The 23,524-nt window shown below is 43.7% G+C and overlaps 1 protein-coding gene across 1 annotated transcript in view; it reads left to right on the top strand.

Moving 5' to 3' along the window:
* Nucleotides 1-22,597: 22,597 nt before the first annotated feature.
* The window catches only part of SYN2 (synapsin II), a 171,797-nt gene continuing 170,870 nt past the window's right edge, over nt 22,598-23,524 (top strand). Inside the window, exon 1 of the mRNA XM_057404209.1 lies at nt 22,598-23,027. Coding sequence (XP_057260192.1) covers nt 22,648-23,027 — 380 coding nt within the window. The 5' untranslated portion in view covers nt 22,598-22,647. The remainder of the gene's footprint in view (nt 23,028-23,524) is intronic.

The raw sequence follows: 23,524 nt of genomic DNA, 5'->3' as shown, positions 1-23,524 counted from the left end.
AATTTCAGGTAGCAATCTCTCCTCCAGAGCCCCTTCACTGATAGGGCAGCACTTAGGAATGAATCAGCCTTTGCCCGATTTATCTGATCAGGCAGAACTGGACCTAGGCGAGAGACTGCACTGGCAGGTGAGGGAGGCCTGAGGCGAGTCCCCCATCAGCCTCTGCTCCCCTGTTTATTCAGGGATCAGGGAAGGAGCAGTGAGGTTGTCCAGCTTCAGAAAACATGGAGGTGTCTCCCAGCTTCTCTGCTCCATATTGACTAATCAGACTTCAGTGTCTGTCTGTCCTTCCCTGACTCGCCATGCCCCCCCAGCTACTTACAGCTTCCCCACAAAGTGATCCAAACTGGACATTGCCCGGCTCCCTGTGATGAGAGCACCTCCTGCTCTGTCTATGAAGGAGAAGGGGATGATGTTCTGAATTCCTCATGCTTTCTTCTCTCACTTTCCTAGAGAAATATTGTGTGCAGTTCTGGTGTCCTCAACATGGAGCTATTGGAACAAGTCCAGAGGAGGCCACGAGGATGATCAGGGGCTGGAGCACCTCCTGTATGAAGATAGGCTGAGAAAGTTGGGGCTGTTCAGCCTGGAGAAGAGAAGGCTGCTTGGAGACCTCATAGCAGCCTTCCAGTATCTGAAGGGGGCCTATAAGGATGCTGGGGAGGGACTCTTCATTAGGGACTGTAGTGACAGGACAAGGGGTAACGGGTTAAAACTTAAACAGGGGAAGTTTAGATTGGATATAAGGAAGAAGTTCTTTCCTGTGAGGGTGGTGAGGCACTGGAATGGGTTGCCCAGGGAGGTTGTGAATGCTCCATCCCTGGCAGTGTTCAAGGCCAGGTTGGACAGAGCCTTGGGTGAGATGGTTTAGTGTGAGGTGTCCCTGCCCATGGCAGGGGGGTTGGAACTGGATGATCTTAAGGTCCTTTCCAACCCGAACTATTCTATGATTCTATGAAATAAGGGGTAACACTGTGTTGATTTGTCAATATTTACATCTTCTAAAGTTGCTCCTGGTCTCCCCCAGGCCATGTTTTAATGGATAACTTCCCATGTGCAGGGTTTCCTTCGGTGTTGGATTTGACAGGGACTGGCTCATGCCTCCACACACCTTTGCTGAGGTACACCCACTAACCACATGTTTTAGTGCATTTCCTCCTTCATTTGCTTTATTTTAAATAAACTCTACACGTTAAATGCTTCTGGAGAGGAAAACTGTTACAAAATAGGTTGGGAGTGAAACTGGTAGGTACTGAATAGGCTTTAATGGAAACTAAATATTTAGAGAGGACAGACATGATAACTATAGAGACTTTTTGAGCAATCTTCGGGGCAGAAACAGTTTTGTAGATGGCCGCGATCCAGCAAACTGCTTAAGACACAGGCACAGTCTCATTGAGTTAATTGAGAATATATGTGTGTGTGTTTCAGTGCTTTGCTGGACGTCAGCCTCGAATACGCTATGCTTTCACTTAAATTCCATTTTTAGGTTCTGTTTTCATGTAAGAACAGGAATCTTCACTGGTTCATTGCCTTATATTATGACACCAGCAGGAGACAGTATCAATCTGTAAGCATCAATCAATAGCTAAACATTGAAATGAAGCCTGATTTAAAAAATATAAACACTTAATAACTATCCCTAAGAGCCCCTAAAGCTGTTCCGTTTGTAATAAATGACTTCCAAAAGCAAATTTACTTTTGGGCTAATGGGAACTGGTATGTTCTGTTCTGTGACAATCAGCTTGACTGACTTGGGGGACTCCAAACTAAACCAACCAACCACAATCCCACCACATCTGAATGCTCACCTGAGTCCCTTTCAGCTCCTGAGTTTGCAGAGCTACTTCAAGGGGAAATTATTTCTGACATGGGCTGTTTTATTTCAATGCCTACTTACAAGGCAAAAGCTGCAGGATGTGAACGAAGTACGTTTGTATTGCCCACTCCTCCCTCCGTGCTTGGTTGGATGTGACTTTAAAACAGACTTTGGTAAAGACAGTGATTTCGTATTTCAAAATACTGGTTAATACTATGTCATAGAATCACAGAATGGTTTGGGTTGGAAAGGACCTTAACACCTTCCAGTTCCAACCCCCTGCCATGGGCAGGGGCACCTCACACTAGACCAGGTTGCTCCAGGCCCTGTCCAGCCTGGCCTTGAACACTGCCAGGGATGGAGCATTTACCACTTCTCTGGGCACCTGTGCCAGTGCCTCACCACCCTCACAGGGAAGAACTTCCTTATATCTAACCTAAACTTCTCCCCCCTTTCAGTTTGTATCACTGTTTCTTGGGCTGTATTTCCTCTTTGCTGTATATTTTGGCTGCAGAATCTGGTAAGGAAGAAGGAGAAAGTGTACAGGGTTTTTTTTGGTTGATTGGTTTGGGGCTTTGATGTTGGTTTGTATTTTGTTTCTCTTCTGCACTTAAGGAAACTTACGTGGGGTTTTTTGAAACACTTAAGTGTATTCAAATGCCTCACGCTGACCCATACATCTGAGTTATTTGGTCATATTCTTGCACATTGATAATACTGAGCAGTCTGAGTGTCAGTAACTCCCCTGAGTTTTTTTCCCCTGGGAGTAATATCAGATGATGAAATAAGAAATAATGGCTTTAAATGGGACGGGGGTAGATTTGGCTTAGACATTAGGAATAGAGTGCTGAGGCGCTGGCACAGGGTGCCCAGAGAAGCTGTGGCTGCCCCATCCCTGGCAGTGTTCAAGGCCAGGTTGGACACAGGGGCTTGGAGCAAGCTGCTCTAGTGGGAGGTGTCCCGGCCCATGGTAGGGGTTGGAGCTGGAGGAGCTTTAAGGGCCCTTCCAACACAAACCAGGCTGGGATTCTATGAAGGAAATTTCTTACTGCCAAAACTTCTCAACCTCTTTTAAGTGTAGCTTTAGTTCTATAAATCTCCAATGCAGCAAAGCCTTCCATCATCACTTCAGTCTTGGATAATTATTCTATACGTTCTTTAGACCACCTATGTTAAAATCAGTTTGTTTAATGGGGCAGTCACGTTAGAGTTCTAACAGTAGGGCCATAAAGACAGAGTGAAATAATACTGCAATCAGACTAGAATTTCCCTAATGGGACTTGTAAGAAGTTGTGAAAAGACAGGATGGATCCCTCTAGGGGGTAAACTGAGGGGCTGTGACTGATGGCTGAGGTCACAAATGTCTATGCTTTGATGGGTATCTCAAGTTTATTACAAAGGGAGCAGGTTTTACTAGAAGCCGTGTGCTACATTTGGGACTGGAGGTCTCTTGTGGGTGGTGATTTATTCTTTTACCCCTTTCTGGCTACCCTGATTTGAGGGATGCTCTTAGGAAAGTGTCAAGGTGAAGCTCATCTTGCTGGCAGGGAAGGTGAGAAATGACTGTGGAGAATGTGCAGGTTCACTTGGTTGTGATTACAGAACTTTTTTATATTACTAAAGCTTAAACCAAACTGATTTGAACCATCCTCAGCTAAGTGACTCAGGCAAAACACCAGGGGGATATAGCTGCATTTAAGCATGGACTGCCTTCATTATACTTGCAAGTAAAATTGTCAGCACTTCCTTTTCATTGGGGTGTATCATTTCTACAGCCATAAAATATTGAAAATGGAGATGGGATACAAATAAACGGGATAGATATTGTGAAGTTGGTTGTCAATGTTTCAACACTTCTTTGCACTAGGACAAGATTATTGAAAAGAAAAATCAGCATAAACCCTCAGAGGCAAGAATGAACTTGGAATGGAAGAATACAGCAGCTTGAAATAATTGAATGCTTTCTGAAAGATCAAATGAAAATATGAAAATGAGCTGTGAAGTATTAATGATATTAATCCATTTATTTGAAAACTATTTCCATGAACTTCTCACAAAGATTACGTACCAAAAGTGGATGTTAATTCACAAGATCTATCCTTACCTGAGGTCTCAATGCCTCCATTCTTTCAGGGACTTTTCTTTTAGCATAGCATACATCCAAAAGAAATAATGAGAGCGTTTAGTTGGCTTGGACCTATCATGGAAGACAGGGAGAGGAATGACTGAGAAAGATCTTTAATGAAGCCTTCATTTTAAGGATGCAGTTAGAGTCCTACTGACTCAGGTACCTACATCTTGAATAGCCATAACTTGGTACATGATCCTGTAACTGTCTGTCATACCATGAACAAATATTATCATGCCTTCAAATACAGTTACTGGAGAAATGCTCTGTACTTGGGCCGTTTGGCATGATGGAGCTGTCTCTGCTGTCTCTAGCTCAGTGGGGGCAGTTGTTCATCCTCTTCTCTATTCCAGCATCTCTCAGCCCTCCCTGAGCATACGCTCAAGGTGTGGGAACCCATCAATAGCTTCTTGTGCTGTGCAGCAGTTAGGAAGTGTAAGTCCCCATCTCTGTGTAACCTTGTTGTACACACACCCTCACACAGGGCTGGAAGGGAGGTGATAAAGAGCAGGTCAAAATAGGACAGAACCTTTGTGTGTGGAGTCAGTCTTCCCTTCTCATCACTCTTGATAATGTGTTTGTTTGAGATGTGTGCAATATTCATAGCTTGTAATTAAATAGATGAGGTTTTAAGAGAGTCACATTTCCAGTGGGACTTCTCTCCACAAGTGTGTGTTTTCTACCTGCTGTGCATTGCAATTTCAGTCACTCATTGTTTTATAATTATGCCTATGCATTATTTACATATGTCTATACAAACTCACTCTCTTCTAAAGGTTTTCCCATAGAAGAGCTGATGTGAAATGCCATAAACATGTCTGAAAATGATAGACAAAGGCATGAAATAAAGGTTTTATAGCATTTTTTACTGAGTAGCTCATTTGGCTTGTCAGAGAGAAAACACACTAGGCACTGACTACACAGGAGAAGATGAAGTACACTGAAAATCCAGCCAGACAGGAGGGTATCATTCTTGCTGTATCACTGGAGTAGGCACACTTTGAGCATGTTACAGCTTTTAGCAGTCTTGCTGGGGCTCTGTTCTTTATCTCAGCTAGTGACTCATCCTGCAGTGCAACTGGAGGCAGCGCATCCGCATCACCTATCAGCTGATTATTCAGGGCAAAGTAATTGTCATGGGCATGTTAAAGTACTCCACTGAATACTTCATTTATGAAATATTAGAAATTTTCTTTGAACCAAATCTCTTCAGCTTAAATCAGCTTAACGTGTCCATGAAATCCCCCTGGCTCCCTTATTAATGTTAGTTCTAGTAACACACGTTTTTTGCTGCTTTTGTAACAGCTGGTAGCTTTGCATTTGCGGTCTCATATCTTATCTGAAGGCACATTTCTCCAACATCTAAACAGCACTGGAACCTTGTGGAACTTTCCAGTCTGCCTCCAGACTGAGATTCGCTAATGGAATATACCGCCAGAAGTAGAAAAAGGTTTTTGGCAGGGCTGGTAGGTTCACAACAGAAGCTGGGAGGATGGACCAAGTGTAATAGTGAGTTTCCTAGGGAAACTAGAAAATGCCTCTTCCCCCCACCCCCTTATATTTTCTATGCAAATATATAAAACTCAATCTTTGTATTTAAGTTGAACTTCTCCTGTTTCTATTTTTGCTTGAAAACTAAGCTTCTGGAATCTTCTGGTCACTGATAGTATAAAACCTAGACTTCTTATCTACACGGTTTTTAAGTGGCTTATCCTTGTTTTTGACAAGGTTACTCTAGTTGGTTTTACCAATAGTCTCCTTGATGACTTTTATTATGCTACTATCTGCAGGCTGTAATTAAAGGAATCTCAGAGGTAATGCTTTCCCAGCCATTTTTCTCTCTTAATGATAACGTACAACATAAGAGCAGGACCAGGAAATGGGAGCAGTAAGATGCAGAGCAGAGCCAGCAGCAAATCTCATTTTGTGCTCACACAAATAGGCATGTGCAGCATGTTTCTACGTTTCAGTAAGTTCTGCTTCCAAAGACATTCATTCCTCAATAGCCAGTGAAGTTAAATCCATCACTCAGGGTGTGCTACTGGTTTGCAGGGACTGGCTTTTGTCGTGTGCAGCTTAATTACAGTAAGATTCTACTGCTTAATGGAAGCTTCTCTTCCCATTGACTGCCGTTAAACTCCCGTGACTGGCCTAGTAACGTTCTGTCAGTCTGCGTGTTTCCACCGAGCACGGGTTGGTTTTCATTATGTCTTAACTTCTCTTAATGCATACGGAATTACTGTCACAGAACCCATGCGTGCTTTCCTATTAGTGAAGCAAATTTTACTTCGGGAGCAGGTTTCAGCAGATTTCTTCCCTAAAATCAAGCTGCATGATTGAAGAGACCTGTGAAGCCTTTGGTTTAAATGCAGTAAGATATCCTGTTTAACACATCACTAGCAATTAAATGATCAGAAAAAATCAGGCAAAACAACTAATGTTCAGCTCTGGTTTAGACGTGGCCTCTTCATGCACAAAATGTGCAGGTGACGTGGCTGACTGAGCTGAATGAAGGGCAAAAGGGATGTATTACAAAGCTGCAGGCTTTTTTCTATTGCTTTCCCACATCCATCAACTGTGAGAAATTAGCATGAAGCAAGGTAAAATGATTTTTAAATGCAGATTTCCAGTAAATCCTATCTATTTTTGATTTTGGCATGAAACAACCAGGAAAGTACACTGAAACTGAAGCAGAGGTTTTTAGTTCACCAAGCAAGGACAGGACAAACCTAGAGAGTATGGAGTAAGTAGGATTTGTGTATCCTCTGCCTTCAGCAAATACTGGAGGATGGTTTTGTCTCATCTGTCTCAATCTCCTTTTAATTTTGACAAACTTGACTAGTTACAATTTTATTGTGTTAGAATTTTAAATGCTTTTTTTATTAAAGCAGCCTAATAAACAGTATTCTTATGCACTTCATAGTATCTCTGTAGGCATTTTGTCTTGGATGAGTGAGCTGTTTCCTCTATTTCACTTACTTTAGTTGCTGTAATTAAAAAAGTATTAATTTTATAGGTTTATACACCAAAACCTTTATTTTTCTCTGTTCCTCCTGTTGTCTGTAGAAGTAAACTGGGAACTTGCTTCAAATCTTGGAAGGCAACTTGCATCAGCCTGGTTCAAGTCAAGTTTTGCCGGTACTTGAGAACAGAGCTACAAATTCAGAAGTTAAGCACACCTTTCTGAACAAACTGATTGACAGGGCTGGCAGATATTGCCTTAGGTTACAGCAGCCACCAAGTGCTCTGTTTCTAGCTCAGAACTTGAGTACTTCTGGAAAGAAGGAGGAATTTCTTTCCTGTGAGGGTGGTGAGGCACTGGCATGGGTTGCCCAGGGAAGCTGTGAATGCTCCATCCCTGGCAGTGCTCAAGGCCAGGTTGAACGAAGCCTTGGGTGAGATGGTTTAGTGTGAGGTGTCCCTGCCCATGGCAGGGGGGTTGGAACTGGATGATCTTAAGGTCCTTTCCAACCCAAACTATTCTATGATTCTACGATTCTACAAGTGCACACATGCACTGAAGCAGCACCTCCCAAACCTTCATGAACTGTCCCCCAGTCTGTACCACCCCTGCTGTGCAGTCCTCTTCAGCAGAACCCCCTGGTGCTTCCTCCCTGGGTTTTTCTCTTTGGTGCACCCCCAGGTTTTTGCAGTTATGTTATTGTTTGTCCTCCCTTCCTGTTCTTCCTTCTATCCCTGTTGCATAGATCCACAGGGCTGTTTCTCTTTCCCTGTTGAGCCCACAGTACAGGCCTAACTTGACTGTTAACAGACCTCTCCAGGTGTGAAATACAGTATCAGAATATAGAGTTATACAGAGTTACAATATAGAATCTTGTAGTTTCCAGCCCATCTGTCATTAATTCTCTAATTTTTCTCTTTAAGTGTTCATTTACCTCATGTAGTGGCAGGGGGTTGGGACTACATGGCCCTTAAGATCTCTTCCAACCCAAACTGTTCTTTGATTCTATAATTTTGGGATACAAAATTTACTTAAAACTACCCTTCAAGTGAATTTCTAAGAAACCAGTTTTGCCTTAACTGCCAATAAGCTTCTGAATGAAAAGGGTTTTTGTTAGTGCTGGGGTCTGGTTTTGTTTCAGGTTTTGTTTTTTCCCCTTACCCCTTGTGTGAACAGGTATACTGGGGGCACCAGTAACTGAGGTCAACCTTGAGATGGCTTACCATTGTAAAATCTATAATCTATTGCAAGAATTATTTGTGATTACCTTTATGCATCTGTTAACGTATTTGTTTAAGCTTCCTAACTTTTTTTTTGCAATGGATGTTTTGGATTATCAGTTTGAAGTCAACTTTTAACTGCACTTCCACTGTTATTATTGAACCTCTCCCAACAGCCGCTTGTTTAGACCTTGTTTTGTCTTTCTCTGCCATTCCCTGTCTCTCTGTGCCACAAGTACAATAGCTATGGATCAAGCAAACCAGGATGGTTGTCCGTGAGTGGCACGCGGTGAAGGCAGACTGGAAAAGCACACCATGTGGAATAACCCACAACTGGAGCTAAGCACTCTGATTGACTGGTAAGTGGTTCCTTTGCTCATGTGTGAATTTCAATGAAATGAATGATGGTTGCTTTTCTGTTTCCCATTTATAAGTATCTGAACATCAAATGCAGAAATTCGGGATCATCCTCCTGTTCCCATGTTTGAGAGAAACATCATTCCCAGGACACTGGTGTAAAGAGAGCTCTGTTTGTAACACGCAGCAGCACTATGACTGAGCCATCTGGTTCATGAAGAATTTCAGTGGGTATTTCTGACCTGTGCTTTAAATTGGTTTGCTAGCTAGCACAACTAATAGCATATTCCAAATGACAGTCTACTAATGTTTTTGTAGATATACTGGATATATCATCTGTTTTCGCTATGACAGACCAGTTGCTTAGTAAAATAGAACTGCTATCTTGAGAAATATACAAAGTAGATGACTCAAGATCTAGGCATTAATGCAGTTACATTGAGTGCAGCATCTACTAGCTGTGAAAGGCTCAACCCAATTAACCACAGTAACCTGGTAAAGACAGGACCGTATATATCTTATCTTCATGATATGGAACAGATCTTCATGATCCAAACAAGTTATTAGCAATGTTAACAGGGAAGGTATCCTGGCTTACCTGGTAATGTCTATTGAAATGATGGAATGCTTCTCTTTATAAGTTGATTCTGTTTTTCTGAAGGCTCAAGCACAGTTACTGACACCTTTTTCATTGTGTTCACATCTTGCAGGACTCTATATGGCCCTGACACCTGGCAGGACTGTCTCGGGGTGAAGTAAAGCCTGGACTCTGGAATATAATGAAGGTGTACCTGTGTGCTGTCCACCAGGTAATACCTTTCACTTGACTTTACAAGCACACAAAACTGCCCAATATGTTCTCATCAGCTTTGTTACAAAGCACATACTGTTATGACACAAAACTGTGACTTGTCACAAATCTGAAAATCACTTCTCTGACATAAATTTAAGAATTGTGCCTTCATCTCTAGTGTTTTAGGAAAAGATCTTGTAGTTTGTTATATGTTAGTTACTGACTGAATGCCCAGCTTGCAGACCTGTAATGTGTGCTTGTGGATCAGACTGTATTCTTACCTTCTGTACCTATGTGGCATTATGCCTTTTCATATGAGCTGCTGCTGTAGTGTAGGTGCCTGTAGTGTACGTGATGATAAGGTGCGAGGTTGCACACCTTACCATCAAGCTGACATAGATTCACAAGAAAAGTTATCTTCTGTTCTTCAACAAAACTTTTATTCTCCTGGGATTCATAAACATTGTTAAAAATTTGCTTCCTGACTTGATCAAGACTCGCCAAGTGAGGAAACGTGACTTTGTATGGGAAAGGCAGGAATATTTTCAAGTCTCTACTTGCCTTCCCTCAGCCCCCCAGGGGTACTGGATTTTACTGCAAAAACTAGTAAGCGCTGTTCACATCTTGTGTATGTGGATACAAACCCCGGTGATCCCAGGGGAGCAGTGATGGAGTGGGCAACAGAACCATGCCCCTCTCTGATCACTCCACTGCATTTCATAGAATCACAGAATCATAGAATAGTTCGGGTTGGAAAGGACCTTAAGATCATCAAGTTCCAACCCCCCTGCCATGGGCAGGGACACCTCACACTAAACCATCTCACCCAAGGCTCTGTCCAACCTGGCCTTGAACACTGCCAGCGATGGAGCATTCACAACCTCCTGGGCAACCCATTCCAGTGCCTCACCACCCTTACAGTAAAGAACTTCTTCCTTATATCCAATCTAAACTTCCCCTGTTTAAGTTTTAACCCGTTACCCCTTGTCCTATCACTACAGTCCCTAATGAAGAGTCCCTCCCCAGCATCCCTAAAGGCTTTGTCCAACCTGGCCTTGAACACTGCCAGGGACGGGGCATTCACAACCTCCGTGGGCACTTTCCTTTCCTTTGTGAGAGTAATGTTACGTTTCCTTTTGTGCTGTAATTATCATCCCCTCCCCTCAACAAAATTCAATGCATTTGCAAAGCTGGGGTTCAGGTGCAATTAGAAATTGCCTGTGTGGTGGCATGCCAGAGACTGGGGCACCACCTTGTGTGTGTCTGTCAGGAGACCAGGCAGCATGAAGCAAACTAGACTTGGCATGTCCACCTCCATCTAGGTACCCTGCATGGCTTAAACCTCTTAACCCGGTGAGATAGTTGTCTAGGATTTGTATTCTCTTTGCTGCTCTTTGATACGGAACCCTGGGAATGAATTGGTTGTTCAGGGAAATGCAGCTTTTAGTGGCCTGAGTGAATAAAAGAGAAACACTTCACTGAGTCAGGACACGAAGATCTATTTTTCCTAGCTATTTACTTTTACCAGAGGTGAATTTTTTAAAACTATAGAACTCTGAACAGTTTAAGAGGCCCTTCTGTGAATCCATCATCCATCTAATGTGAGAGAGAGCTACTTGACAGGGAGATATTGCAGGTATTGTGTGCTTCACTGCATTGAAAGTACTCCCTCTGTGTTGCAGCTGACACACGAGGTCATTTCAGGCCTAAAAATGATGCAGTAGTATAGCAGTGCAACCATCTAAATCATAAATGCATGTGAAAAGACAACACCTTGTCAGACATCCAGTTTAAACATGAAAAAAATATATAGAAGCAGCTGCTGAAAACCACAAATATTATTCAATAGTACTAGTGAATGACTCCTCCTGTAGTAATACTAATACCACAGAAAGTCTTAGAAGCCTAATGTATGGTGCAAGATGCTAGCACTCAAACCAGATAACCAAATTCATCATCCTATCTTAGTTTATTTTTTAAGAGCTATAATCAAAGCTATTAGTGAGCCTTCAGACCCACTACTAGGTAAAAGACAAGGCTGTGCTACCTCATTAATGGACTGAGGGCTGGAAGGAACAGTAAAGGGTTCCTGCAGATAGACATCAGATTTAAGGGTTAACTTATTGCATAAATACAGCACTGACTGACACTCCTTGTGTGCAGCAAACTTGTCTATTTTTATGACATAACCTTTACTGCACTGCATCTGTTAATCAGCTCTGTATTATGCAGATGCTATTTCTGTTTTTAAGGATATGACTGAATGTCCTTGCTACTAAAGATGCAAGACTTCTGGCTTCTGTTTCTAATCGTATTCCTTGGTGATGGTGATGCCCTCATCTCTTGGGTGAAGCTAGCTAATCTATTTGCTTCTTACTGAGAGAGGACTGTTGCTGCAATACAGTGACTCAGCTAATCTAAATTGTTGGCTGTTCTGCCTTGCATTTCAATCTTTTCCCTGTACATGGAAGCAAAACAGAGGATTTCTGTAAAAAATAACCAATCTCCAAAGAAAATCTACATTAATTACATATATAACTGGGTAATTAATTTCAGCTCCTCTGAATACCGTGATAAAGCTGGATTTGTTGCAAGATGTGTAAGCATCTGACTTTCCCAGTCACTCTTGTTGCCTTATGTTTAGCATTGATTTATGCATGGATTTTGGTATGTGAGAAAGAGGCTTATGGAAAGCATCACGAATCCTTGACAGAAAGTGAAAATTGCTGTGCACACAGGACAAATAACAAATAGGTTTTCTATACATAAAATCTTAGGCATTGAAATAAGAATCTCCCCCATCGCTTTCCGGGTTGGCAGCAACGATGCTGTCTCACAACTAGTTATCATTTTAGGATTCCTCCTGTAGAGGAACCCACCTGTGTTTTCAGTGTGAGTTCCCGTGTATGCTATAGAGACAGCAGGTGTTGTGGGGGGCGGCAGTTCTCATACTGCAGTGTTCTCCTGGAAAGTGTCCTCTCAGATGTCTAAGTTATTTATTTGCTTATTTACTGGCGAGGGTGTGAAGTGAGTCCAAGTTGTGTGTCTCCTTGTCGTAACAGATGGCAGAGAAAGAGGTATGCCCTTGGAGTGCTGCCCACATTTCTAGGTGAGAGTTAACATCAGCGAAATAAGCCAGCTAAATCCATTTTGAACAAGACCTAATATCCTGTTTTAAGAGAAAGCTTTCTTTAAGGGTTCTTATCTCAGCCCTAATTTCCCTTCTCATGACGTGTCATACATCTGCCATGCTCTGGTTTGATTTTCACTCACAAGCTAGACTAGTTATCCTGTGAAGGGGTTGGGTTTTTCATCCCAGACCATTGCAAAATGACTTACGTTCAAATTCAAGTGAACAGCTTAGAAGGAACTACAACCAAGCAAAGGTCAATGGCTGATTGCGTAACTTCTAGAGGTATATGGTTTGGGGAGTTCCATAAGCTATTATATTACTTTTAAAAAGCTCAAATATTAATCCTTAAGTAAAGAAATATTGTGTAAGCAGGAGTAACTTAATTTAGTTTATGTACCTTATATTAGTTTTCTTTCACACTGAAAAGAGGAATACTTTAGCAGAGCACTCTTGTAAAGGATGGGAAAGAGGGTTATTACAGAACTCCTAAAAAAACCTTGTAGCATTTGAGTGTGGAACATCACAGATTCTCTTGCTGTATTTCAGTTCTATAGAAGAAAAAGAAACAACCTCTAAACCTGAAAATTATTCCAATAAATTAAATGCTTAAAGCACAATTACCCTTAGAGTGACTTAAAATACGGGATGAGTGTACTGCAACTACATGATGAAATATCTATAATGTATTAGAAGTTGGAAAGTCTTCCTGTTTTGCTAGGCCATTCAAATCATAGAATCACCGGATGGTTTGGGTTGGAAGGGCCCTTAAAGCTCATCCAGTTCCAACCCCTGCCATGGGCAGGGACCCCTTCCACTAGAGCAGCTTGCTCCAAGCCCCTGTGTCCAACCTGGCCTTGAACACTGCCAGGGATGGGGCAGCCACAGCTTCTCTGGGCACCCTGTGCCAGCGCCTCAGCACCCTCACAGGGAAGAGCTTCTGCCTAAGAGCTCATCTCAGTCTCCCCTCTGGCAGGTTAAAGCCATTCCCCTTGGCCTGTCCCTACAGGCCCTTGTCCAAAGCCCCTCTCCAGGTTTCCTGGACCCCTTCAGACACTGGAGCTGCTCTCAGGTCTCCCCTTCAGGAGCCTTCTCTTCTCCAGGCTGACCCAGCCCAGCTCTCTCAGCCTGGCTCCAGAGCAGAGCTGCTCCAGCCCTTGGAACATCTCCGTGGCCTCCTCTGGACTCACTCCAACAGGTCCTTGTCCTTCTTATTTTGGGTCTCCGGAGCTCATGCACGACTGTGTGTGTGTGTGGGGGGGGAGTGTGTGTGTCTCATGAGACTAGGGACCACAGCTCTCTGAGTGCGACCATCCAGCCAATTCCTTATCTAGAAATACTGATAGAGACCTAAACCTGTTGGCCGTCTTGCATCTTCATCTTTTAGACCTGTTGATTTTAAAGACACATTGGGAAAGCGATTTCTTTCAGCTTCTATTCATTTGTGGTCTCTGAAAGGAGTATAGCACTTAATGAAACAGATAAAACTCACATCAACTTTTTAATTTAAGAGTAGTTACAGCACGCTAACAGCCATTACTTTGAGCTCAATTCACATCATATAAACATGTCATTGTGATGCACTATTCTTCCTGACAATATGAAAATACAGTGGGTAGCCTGGTATCCTTATTTTGCATAGCTGTTTTCCAATATTTTTAACTAGGAACATTATAAAGATGTGCTCTTGGAAAACATTCAGACGTGTGTTTTATGTCCAGCTGATTAATAGTGGGCTCTACATCCAAGAGTAGAGAAGATGTGCTTAAGGTTGTGCTGCAATATTGCTTAGTCTTTATGAGTTCACGAAGCGTGGGCTGGAACAGAGGCCTTTCTCAATTGCCTTGTGACATTAGGAACCTCTGAAATAGTTTCTCCTCCCTAGTGAGGAACTAAAGCAGCTGCACTTCTTCAGATGGTTATATATTTATACTGATAGTGACTTGGTTTAGTGATGGATTTGGCAGTTTTGGGCTAACAGTTGGACTTGATGATCTTAAAGGTCTTTTCCAACCTCTTTATCCTATGTAGGCCATAAGAATATTTCAGGGCATAAATGATCATTATACAGATGATGACTGAGTGCTTCTCTTAATACAGAACTTACTACAGGATGATTTTTACAATATTAAATTTCCTCAGCTAGCACTGAAGTTCTCTAGTGAAACTCAAAATGAACATTACCTGAGAGCAGCAAATACATTGGGCTACCCTTTATTGTGCACTCTATTGGCCAGATTTAATCAAGAATTGAGCACAAAGTTATTGGCAGATACAGTCAACTTCAATGCAAGAGAAATGTCCTTTCTCACGTGGCCTTACTCTGTGGTTACGTGTAAGGACATTCAGGCTTTTCAATCTCTGTGAAGGAGAGTCTGTCTAAACTCTATGCATGTGTAAAAAGAGAAGAGGATCTTCTTTGGCTGTTCATTGAACAATAGTTTGTCCATTTCACATGATTTTAATGGGCAACAAGGCCAACTTTCACAGTATGATACACTCTAATAAATTTATTCTTTGGATTTTTCAGATCACTTGCCCTGTATTTTATTCCTTTTTCTAGGCTAAAAATTCTTAGGCAGAATTTTCATTGCATAGCAAATGGCTGATACTAAACTCGCTACAAAGAGCAAAATGGGAATAATTTTCTAAAGCGACCCATGAACAGAGATGTCACAAAACCTGTACAGAACGTTGAAGGCTATAATAGTGTATCTGGCAGTATTGCAAGAAGTGACACAAAAGAGGCCAAACAGCTTTAAATGTGGGGCTTGCTGCATGTAATTGCAGTGAGAATGACCAAAGTTAGGTGCATCTCTGTAATACTTGTGGGCACACATCCAGTCTCTCTCTTTTAAACATGATTTTCAGGAATTAATAATGCTTAACTGCTTAAAAATGTCTAAAAATGTTGACGTAGCATTGTGTCTTCAGTGCTGTTATATAAAGGTATCTGAGACAGAAGATTTTGGGTTAAAAAGCATGTTATATACATTTGAAGGACAAAAATCAAACCACAGCTTTAATATGAACTTTTGTCATTTTGATCATGGAATTAATAGTGTATTTCCTCTATTAGAGTCCCAACTCATTTACTACTGGTTTATAGACAATGAGGTAGTCAGTATTTGTGACTTGTGTCTTCTAGGAGATTATTTGGGACTGAAATGTTGACATCTGGTTATAATTTGAGAAAGAATGTAAAACTTTGTACTTGGGTTAGTTCTGAGGCCTGCACTGATTTGTACACGGTGTAGTAAAGGTAGTAAGACAGAATGCAATTTTGCAGTGAATGTCTACAATTTCTATACTGGGGGGGTTAGAATTGAGTGATCTTATGGTCCTTTCCAACCCTTACTATTCTATGATTATATATATATATATCTCTAAAATATGTGCTTGTATGCGCAAGCATATGTGCAATGATGTTTTCACATTTACATTGTATAGTTTGCTTATAAAATTGTTGCGTTTTAATTCTTTATGTTGCAGTTGACACTTTCTATGGCTTAGTTTATAAACCAGCTCAGTGTTCATTGACAAAGGTGAGATGAAAGGTAATTTTGGAATCCTACCCGCGCTGCATAGTACTGGCTTTTAATTCACTTGAGGGAAAAATGAGTACCAAAGCGTAACTGTATTGTTCAGCTCATGTGCTGTCATCCTTTCAATTCTTTGTGCGTCCTGCATATTGCACATTAATGGCTTATCAGGTTTTCACATGCGTGGCATTCAAAATGAATTTGTGGTAACTAAAGCAGGCAATTAATTAGGTAAATGTGCATTCATCTTAATCATTTGAGAAGTCATTTAAAAAGAAAATTACGGTCTTATTGTGCAGGCCAGATTGGATGGAAGTGCCATATTTTGTTTGCTGCATCTACACTTGTGCTTTACGGTGGTTTGCTCTTTTCCATTAGAACCCGTTCCTAGGTTTATTTTTCTTTCCATAACTGTGTGGCAGCTGATCTCACATTTATGCATTCAGTCAATTAGGATATGAGTCAGAATGGAAAGATACCTTCACTCTAAATTTAATAACATAAATTAAAAATCTGCAGAAGTAAAACCTTCAAACAGACCAAAACTCTTCCGTGTCAATTAAATTGACTTAGTGTATGACTTTGCTGGCAGACATTTTGATCTTCAGAGGACATCCATGTAGTATTTAATGCCTTATCCCTCTATACATGCACTGGGTGTTCTCTGATTAGGGAAAATCTTCAGGCTTTAAAGGACAAAAAAGCCTATTCCTGTGTGAGCACCATCTCTCTGAGTGTATGCATGTATGCATCTAGTGGAGCTCTAGCCTTTGGCTGTGTCCTTAGTATGAACATTTTTGTCTTCTGTGCTTTTCCTACAGCTTTTGTATGGTATTCCTTGCTAGTTTTTGGTTTTAGATATCAAAGTCCATTTCTAAATTACACGTGAGTAGGCAGTGATATAGTAAGTAAAGCTTATAAGGAATTTATTTCATTTTCTGCTTTTTAGAAATATCTTTATTCTTCTGCCTTGCTCACATTCCAGTGGAACATTCACTGTGACTGTGTCTTTATTTTTGTTACTCCTAACATCTGCTACTTGTTCTTTCCCATAGTGGTAGTTCCCCTCCACACTGAGAAATGTCCACATTTTGCTGATAGGATCCTCCCTGCATAGTATGTGCAGTGTACAAACAGTTTGTCTCATCTGCAAAATACCAAATGTGAGGTTTCTGTATCAGTCCATTTGCTGATTCTTCTGTAACACAGAACAATCTTCCATATTGTAAGAGGAAACACTGCTTGCTGAAATGCAAAGAAATGAGCTACCTGTTTCTGAGATCACTAGTATGATGAAGGCTATGGTCCCAAAATCAAAAGAGTAGGAAACTCAAGAAATACAGCAGGACATACCACATTTATTGCTGCATTCCTCTAGAAATACAATGCCGGGAAGCAGTATTTTAGATGCACTTTAATATATGTATGTTATCACATTTATTAAATGTGCCTCTTTATATATTCAATTTGTCAGTTCATGTGTGTAATGGTTGCTTTTTTTTGCTATAAATTGTATTTAGAAGTTAATTATTTTGACTTCTGTGGCTTGAATTCTGAAATATGTACAAGATAGATAACCTTCAGCCGGAGTAGGGCCAGCAGTATCTGAGCCTTAATTACATGGTAAAAAGTGCTTGAAGTTCCTTTGTGTTAAAGATAAAATAAAAAAAAAAATACTAAATCCTTAAAGCACAGGACATAGTGAACCAAAAAAAAAATCAAAAAAGCAGATGTATTTTAGTAGGAAATGGAAAGATAATTGTTGCTGCTATTATAACTTCAGATTTCAGAACAGAGACAAACAATTTCAATAGACTTTCATCTCCTGTAATCATTTATTTGACCTGTAGTTACCACTCAGATTGTAGCCTGTTTCTGTTCCAGGTTGTTCTCATGCCACATACAGAATGTGTTTTAACTCCCTCTTACATCTTGGCAAGCATTACTCATGAGACTACAAAGCCCTCTTCTGCAGCATGAATTCATCCATGTTCAAAGCTTGTGAAGGTAAGAGTCTAGTCTCTAATAAATTATGGTTTATCAAATAAAATGTGGTGGGGTTTCGATGTTGGATTCGACGGACTGCTGAGCACCGAGGATGTATAATACAGTACATCGTACTTTTGTTTTCAGGAATGCTGTGTGGTTTCAGATGCAAGGAGCTGCTACTACAGGGTCCTTGACTTCAGTACTAACAAGATGAGATGTGCCCTTTGCTGGCAGGGTAGGTTAGTTCAGTCACTGAGCACTTTGGAGGTGAGGGCATTGCCTCCTGTGCTCCTGCTCACCTTCCTCTGGGGTAGCTGGTGGCAGGGGAGAAGCTACTGTTGAGAGAGTACAGAAGCTGAGTGGTTCTTAGCCACCTTCCTGAGGCGTGGGAGCAGGGCATGCTTTGTACCATCCTTACATACTGATATAGCCATCAGGTCCTCCCTGTGAATGCTAGAAAACTGTCAGTTAAGTACAGTGTATTTCTTGCTGATACAGAACTCTTTGAATTGGTATGCTTAGAAAATGTGAACTTACTTAAGGCCAGATGTACATATTTACTAAACATTCATTTATGTCAATAAATAGCTGTCAATAAATAAAAGAGCCCTTATTTTGTCTTAAAACATTTACTTAACAATTTTGCATAGCACCCTGCAAACATTTTCAGCTAGCGTTCCAAGTTCCTGTTATGTTTGGTGTGAACTTGCTGTAAATTAGAAGTCAAATTTCCCAACATGGTAATGAACAACACTCCCCCCCCCCCCCCCCCCCCCCCCCCCCCCCCCCCCCCCCATTTCTGGTTAATTTGTGTTCTCTGCTGGTGCTCATAAATCAAAACACAAAGCCTAGATTTGGGAAGGGAGGCTCAAACTCATTTTGTGTCCTTTCTAAAGCAGTAACTGAAGCAGTGTGCCTATTTCTGTCACATCTTCATATGGTTTAACTGTACTTCTGCCACCTTGGACAACCAAACGCAAGGAAGACCAGAAATAGAAAACTGACATGTTTTTGCTTCAGGGTCATTGTAACAGCAGGAGTTCTGGGAGAAGTCCAGTGAAGCTGCCTAATGAATCTCAGTGGAAGTGTACTAGGTAGGATGCTTCAGCATTTCTTTGTCTTCCCTTCCCCTCCATTTGCCAACACATTAATCCCTAGTAATCCACCTTTTTTCTTTTTTTTTTCATTGATTTCAATGTTGGGAAACAAAACTGGATTTAAATTTGCTATTGTCTTCAGTGCTTTGATGCTGACTTTGTTGTTTAACATACTAGTGATTCAGTATTCTTGCTTCCTAATAGATGTAATCACGTTGAACTATCTCAAATGTGTTGTGAGATGTTGAAGTATTATGCAGAGTAGATTAGACAAAAAGTGCTGGTAGCTCTTTTCCATGCACAGTTTTATGTGCTATTAAGTTTAGCAAGTTCCCTGTAATACTCTATCGATACTCTAACAGTGTGTGATATACCTCACAGTTTGTGAGACCATAAAGGGCAAGCAATTGGAGAGTCTGTTGGCAATGATCACAAAATCATTCCATAGGATCTGAAAGTAATTGTTTGGCTGGGCTGTGAATATACAAGAAAGTACTATGGACAGGAATCGGATTTCATCAATCGGAAACCAAGATTTCCACGCAAACACGTTAACATGGATAGATCTTGTACCACTGAAACACGAGCAGCCGAAGCACTCTGTTCAATCATGGTTTTATTTTGTTTTGTAGTAATGGCTTCCAGCATTCAAATTGCTCCCTGTCATTTCTGTTTGCTAGGTGTCTCTTGCCTTTGCATCCGAGAGTACAGCCGGCACTGAAGTCAGGCAGATTTCAGCCTGGCTAACACTTGTGTTGATGTGCAGAGCAGGATGTGGCACAGCTCATGCTGCTGTGGTTAGCTTGGCTCTGCAAGAGTGACTGACTTGTCAGGGATTCATTAAAGAACATGTAAACTTTAAACCATAGAAGTGTGAGCATCAGGAAAACCTTATTGTCAGTCAGGAAAACCTTCAGGCTCTGAGGATGCGTAGAAAGCTGTCAGTCCAGAGGGGTCGGTTTTATACAATCAATCCTGAACAGTAATGTACAAACCATCTATGATCTGGCAGTGTCAGACTGCTTAAAAGGGTTTTTCGGTGATCTCTACGCAGGGAAGATGAAACAGTTCGCATTGTACAAAAATCTGTGTTTGAGATGGATAAGCAGTCCCTTTTCCTTTGCCCACCTGCTTTTTAGCGGAGAAGGGAGGGGGGATTGTTGATCCAGCTATTCAAGCAAGGAGGAATTAAACAGTCCCTCAGTCTCGTGATTTCTGTCACCTTTACCTATGTAATACTGGAAGTGATACACAAGCCCGTGCCATGGTGAACTGCAACATTCCACCTCTGTCTGCAAGCGACTTGCTTCTGTGTCATGCATTGTAGACGATTTAACTCACATTACTGCGCTTACATGGCAGCTTTTTAGGAATACAAGTAGCCCCCAGGTATCTCAACACTACTGAGAGAAAGTGATTCTCTCCGGATCCCACAGGACTTGCAAGTATCCAGGTACAAGCGTGGTTCCACAACCCTGCTGGCACGGGCCGTGGGCTGATGAAGCGGCAGGCACGTTCCCACTGCAGCCACAGCCCAGCAAGGTTCCGCTCATGTTGGTTTCCTGTGCCCTGGATCAAAAGGCGGATTCTGAGCGTGGCCCATCCCTTGGCTTGGCGGAGCAGCCATTCCCCAGGGTGCCTGCGGTGTTTGAAGTGCATCTGCTCTGGTATTTTGCTTTCTGTCATGATAGAATCACAGTTAGGGTTGGAAAGGGCCTTAAGATCATCCAGCTAAATCATACATGAACGTTTCTGAATTCAGGGATTTGTTAAAGAATCCTGTGCATGTTCTACCCTGGGACATGTGAACTGTAAGCTGTGGAAGTGTTAGCATAAGGAAAAGCTTCTCAAATCTCTAACGTTAACAGAGATTGCTGCATGAAGTTGCTGCGTACAGTGCTCCATGCAGCACGGCCTCGGAAGAGCAACCGCAGAGTGATGTGTGGCTGTGTGTATCTCGGACAGTATGTTTTATGTTAAAACGTGGCAAGAAGACTTTAAATCACTCTCAAAGAAAATCCAGTTTTTAAGATAGGAGAAGGCATCCGTCATTCTCCAGGACAGGGAATTGAGTGTACTATCAGCAAGTTTGCTGATGACACTAAGCTGGGAGGAGTGGCTGATACACCAGAAGGCTGTGCTGCCATCCAGCGAGACCTGGATAGGCTGGAGAGTTGGGCAGGGAGTAACTTGATGAAATATAACAAGGGAAAGTGTAGAGTCCTGCATCTGGGCAGGAACAACCCCAGGTTCCAGTATAGGTTGGGGAATGACCTGTTAGAGAGCAGTGTAGGGGAGAGGGACCTGGGGGTCCTAGTGGACAACAGGATGACCATGAGCCAACACTGTGCCCTTGTGGCTAAGAAGGCCAATGGCATCCTGGGGTGTATTAGAAGGGCGGTGGTTAGTAGGTCGAGAGAGGTCCTCCTTCCCCTCTACTCTGCCCTGGTGAGACCCCATCTGGAGTATTGTGTCCAGTTCTGGGCCCCTCAGTTCAAGAAGGACAGGGAGCTGCTGGAGAGAGTCCAGCGCAGGGCAACAAAGATGATTAAGGGAGTGGAACATCTCCCTTATGAGGAAAGACTGAGGGAGCTGGGTCTCTATAGTTTGGAGAAGAGGAGACTGAGGGGTGACCTTATCAGTGTCTATAAATATATAAAGGGGGAGTGTCACGAGGACGGAGCCAGGCTCTACTCAGTGGCAAACAATGATAGGACAAGGGGTAATGGGTACAAACTGGAACACAAGAGGTTCCACTTAAACTTGAGAAGAAACTTCTTCTCAGTGAGGGTGACGGAACACTGGAACAGGCTGCCCAGGGAGGTTGTGGAGTCTCCTTCCCTGGAGACATTCAAAACCCGCCTGGACGCATTCCTGTGTAACATTATCTAGGTGTTCCTGCTCCGGCAGGGGGATTGGACTAGATGATCTTTCGAGGTCCCTTCCAATCTCTAACATACTGTGATACTGTGATACTGTGTGATACAGTGTAAGATGGCCTGATGCTACCCACCGCTGCCTTCATCAAACCCGTGAGCTTTCCCCTTGGTACTGGTTGTTCTTGGAAAACGCTTCAAGAGACTTAAGGGGCCGGACGCGTACCCCAGAACGGGTCACCGGGGCTCGGCGGCGGCCGCTGCTCTGCTCCTGCAGAGCGACTGCCCCGCGAGGGGCTCTTCACGACAGCCTTTTGCTCTCGCTCTCACCCTCACGCCAACGCCGCCCGTCGCTGTGCGGGGAGCGCTCGGTGCAGCCACGCGGTGCGGTGGGGAGCGGAGCGGTGCGGTGGGGTGGGGAGCGGAGCGGTGCGGTGGGGAGCTGAGCGGTGCGGTGGGGAGCGGCACCAAGCCCACCTGTGGCTCAATGGAGGCCTCGCACCGCTCCCGCCGCCGCCGCGCTCACCCCCCTCAGCCCCGCCCTCGGCTCGGCCCTCCCGCTCCCGGCTCTCTCGCGGCCGCCCCCTAAAGGCAGTCGTGAGGCGGCGGTGCCCGCGCCGTGAGGGGACGGCAGCGCCTCCCGCCGCGGCCGGCAGTGGGGCTGCGACCGAGCCCGGCTGCGGATCGCTCCTGCGGCTCCTCGCCTCGGCCTCGCTTTCCCCTCGCCCGGCCAGATGATGAACTTTCTGCGGCGCAGGCTCTCGGACAGCAGCTTCATCGCCAACCTGCCCAATGGCTACATGACCGACCTGCAGCGGCCGGAGCCGCAGCAGCCGCCCCCGCCGCCTCCCTCGGCATCTTCGGCCCCTGCCTCTGCCTCCCCGGCCGCCGAGCGCCGGCAGCCGCCGCAGCCGGCGCCTCCCCAGCAGGCGCCGCAGCAGCAGCCGCCGCCGCCGCAGCAGTCCACGGGCAGCAGCTTCTTCAGCTCCCTGTCCAACGCCGTGAAGCAGACGGCGGCCTCGGCCGGGCTGGTGGATGCCTCCTCCGCCGTCTCCTCGGTTACCGGCAGAAAGTTCAAGCTGCTCCTGGTCATCGACGAGCCGCACACGGACTGGTAGGTGCCCCCGCGCCGCTGCATGCCCCGCTGCGTCCTCCTCCTTCCGCCCTCCTTCCCCTCCCTCGCATTGCGGTCCCTCTCCCCGCCGGCCCAGGGCTCCCTTCTCCGCGGGTGACGGTCCGTGCCCGCCGCCCGGCCTCGCTGAGGCGGCAGCCGAGGGCTGAGGCCAAGCGTTCCCGACCGGGGGATGGAGCGAAAACCGGCAAGCGCTGGAGCGCCTGGCTGGGGACGAAAAACGTTTTCCGTCAAAACGCTAAATAGAACGCATCCACCGCGCCCCAAACCCCCATAGCCTGTGTGCTCTAGCGAATTAAGCAACTCATGTATAGGTGCAGGTAGGCTTGAGGTGTCCTAGGCACGAATTTCCGTGTTGAACTGCGTGTGGTTGTAGCGTTACGTATGTTAATTCATATTGATGAGCGGGCTTGTTTTCATGCGGATCCCGCTGCTTCTGTTGCAGCGTCTGGAATGCGTGGTTGAGTGAAGGTCCTTGA

Source organism: Pezoporus wallicus, unplaced genomic scaffold, assembly GCF_028554395.1.
Source record: "Pezoporus wallicus isolate ANWC-B61680 ecotype Strahan unplaced genomic scaffold, APGP_CSIRO_Pwel_v1 contig_5935, whole genome shotgun sequence".
In the NCBI taxonomy this organism is placed as follows: Eukaryota; Metazoa; Chordata; class Aves; order Psittaciformes; family Psittacidae; genus Pezoporus; species Pezoporus wallicus.
The sequence above is the reverse complement of the archived record's forward strand: the minus strand, read 5'-3'. Positions and strand labels throughout refer to the sequence as shown.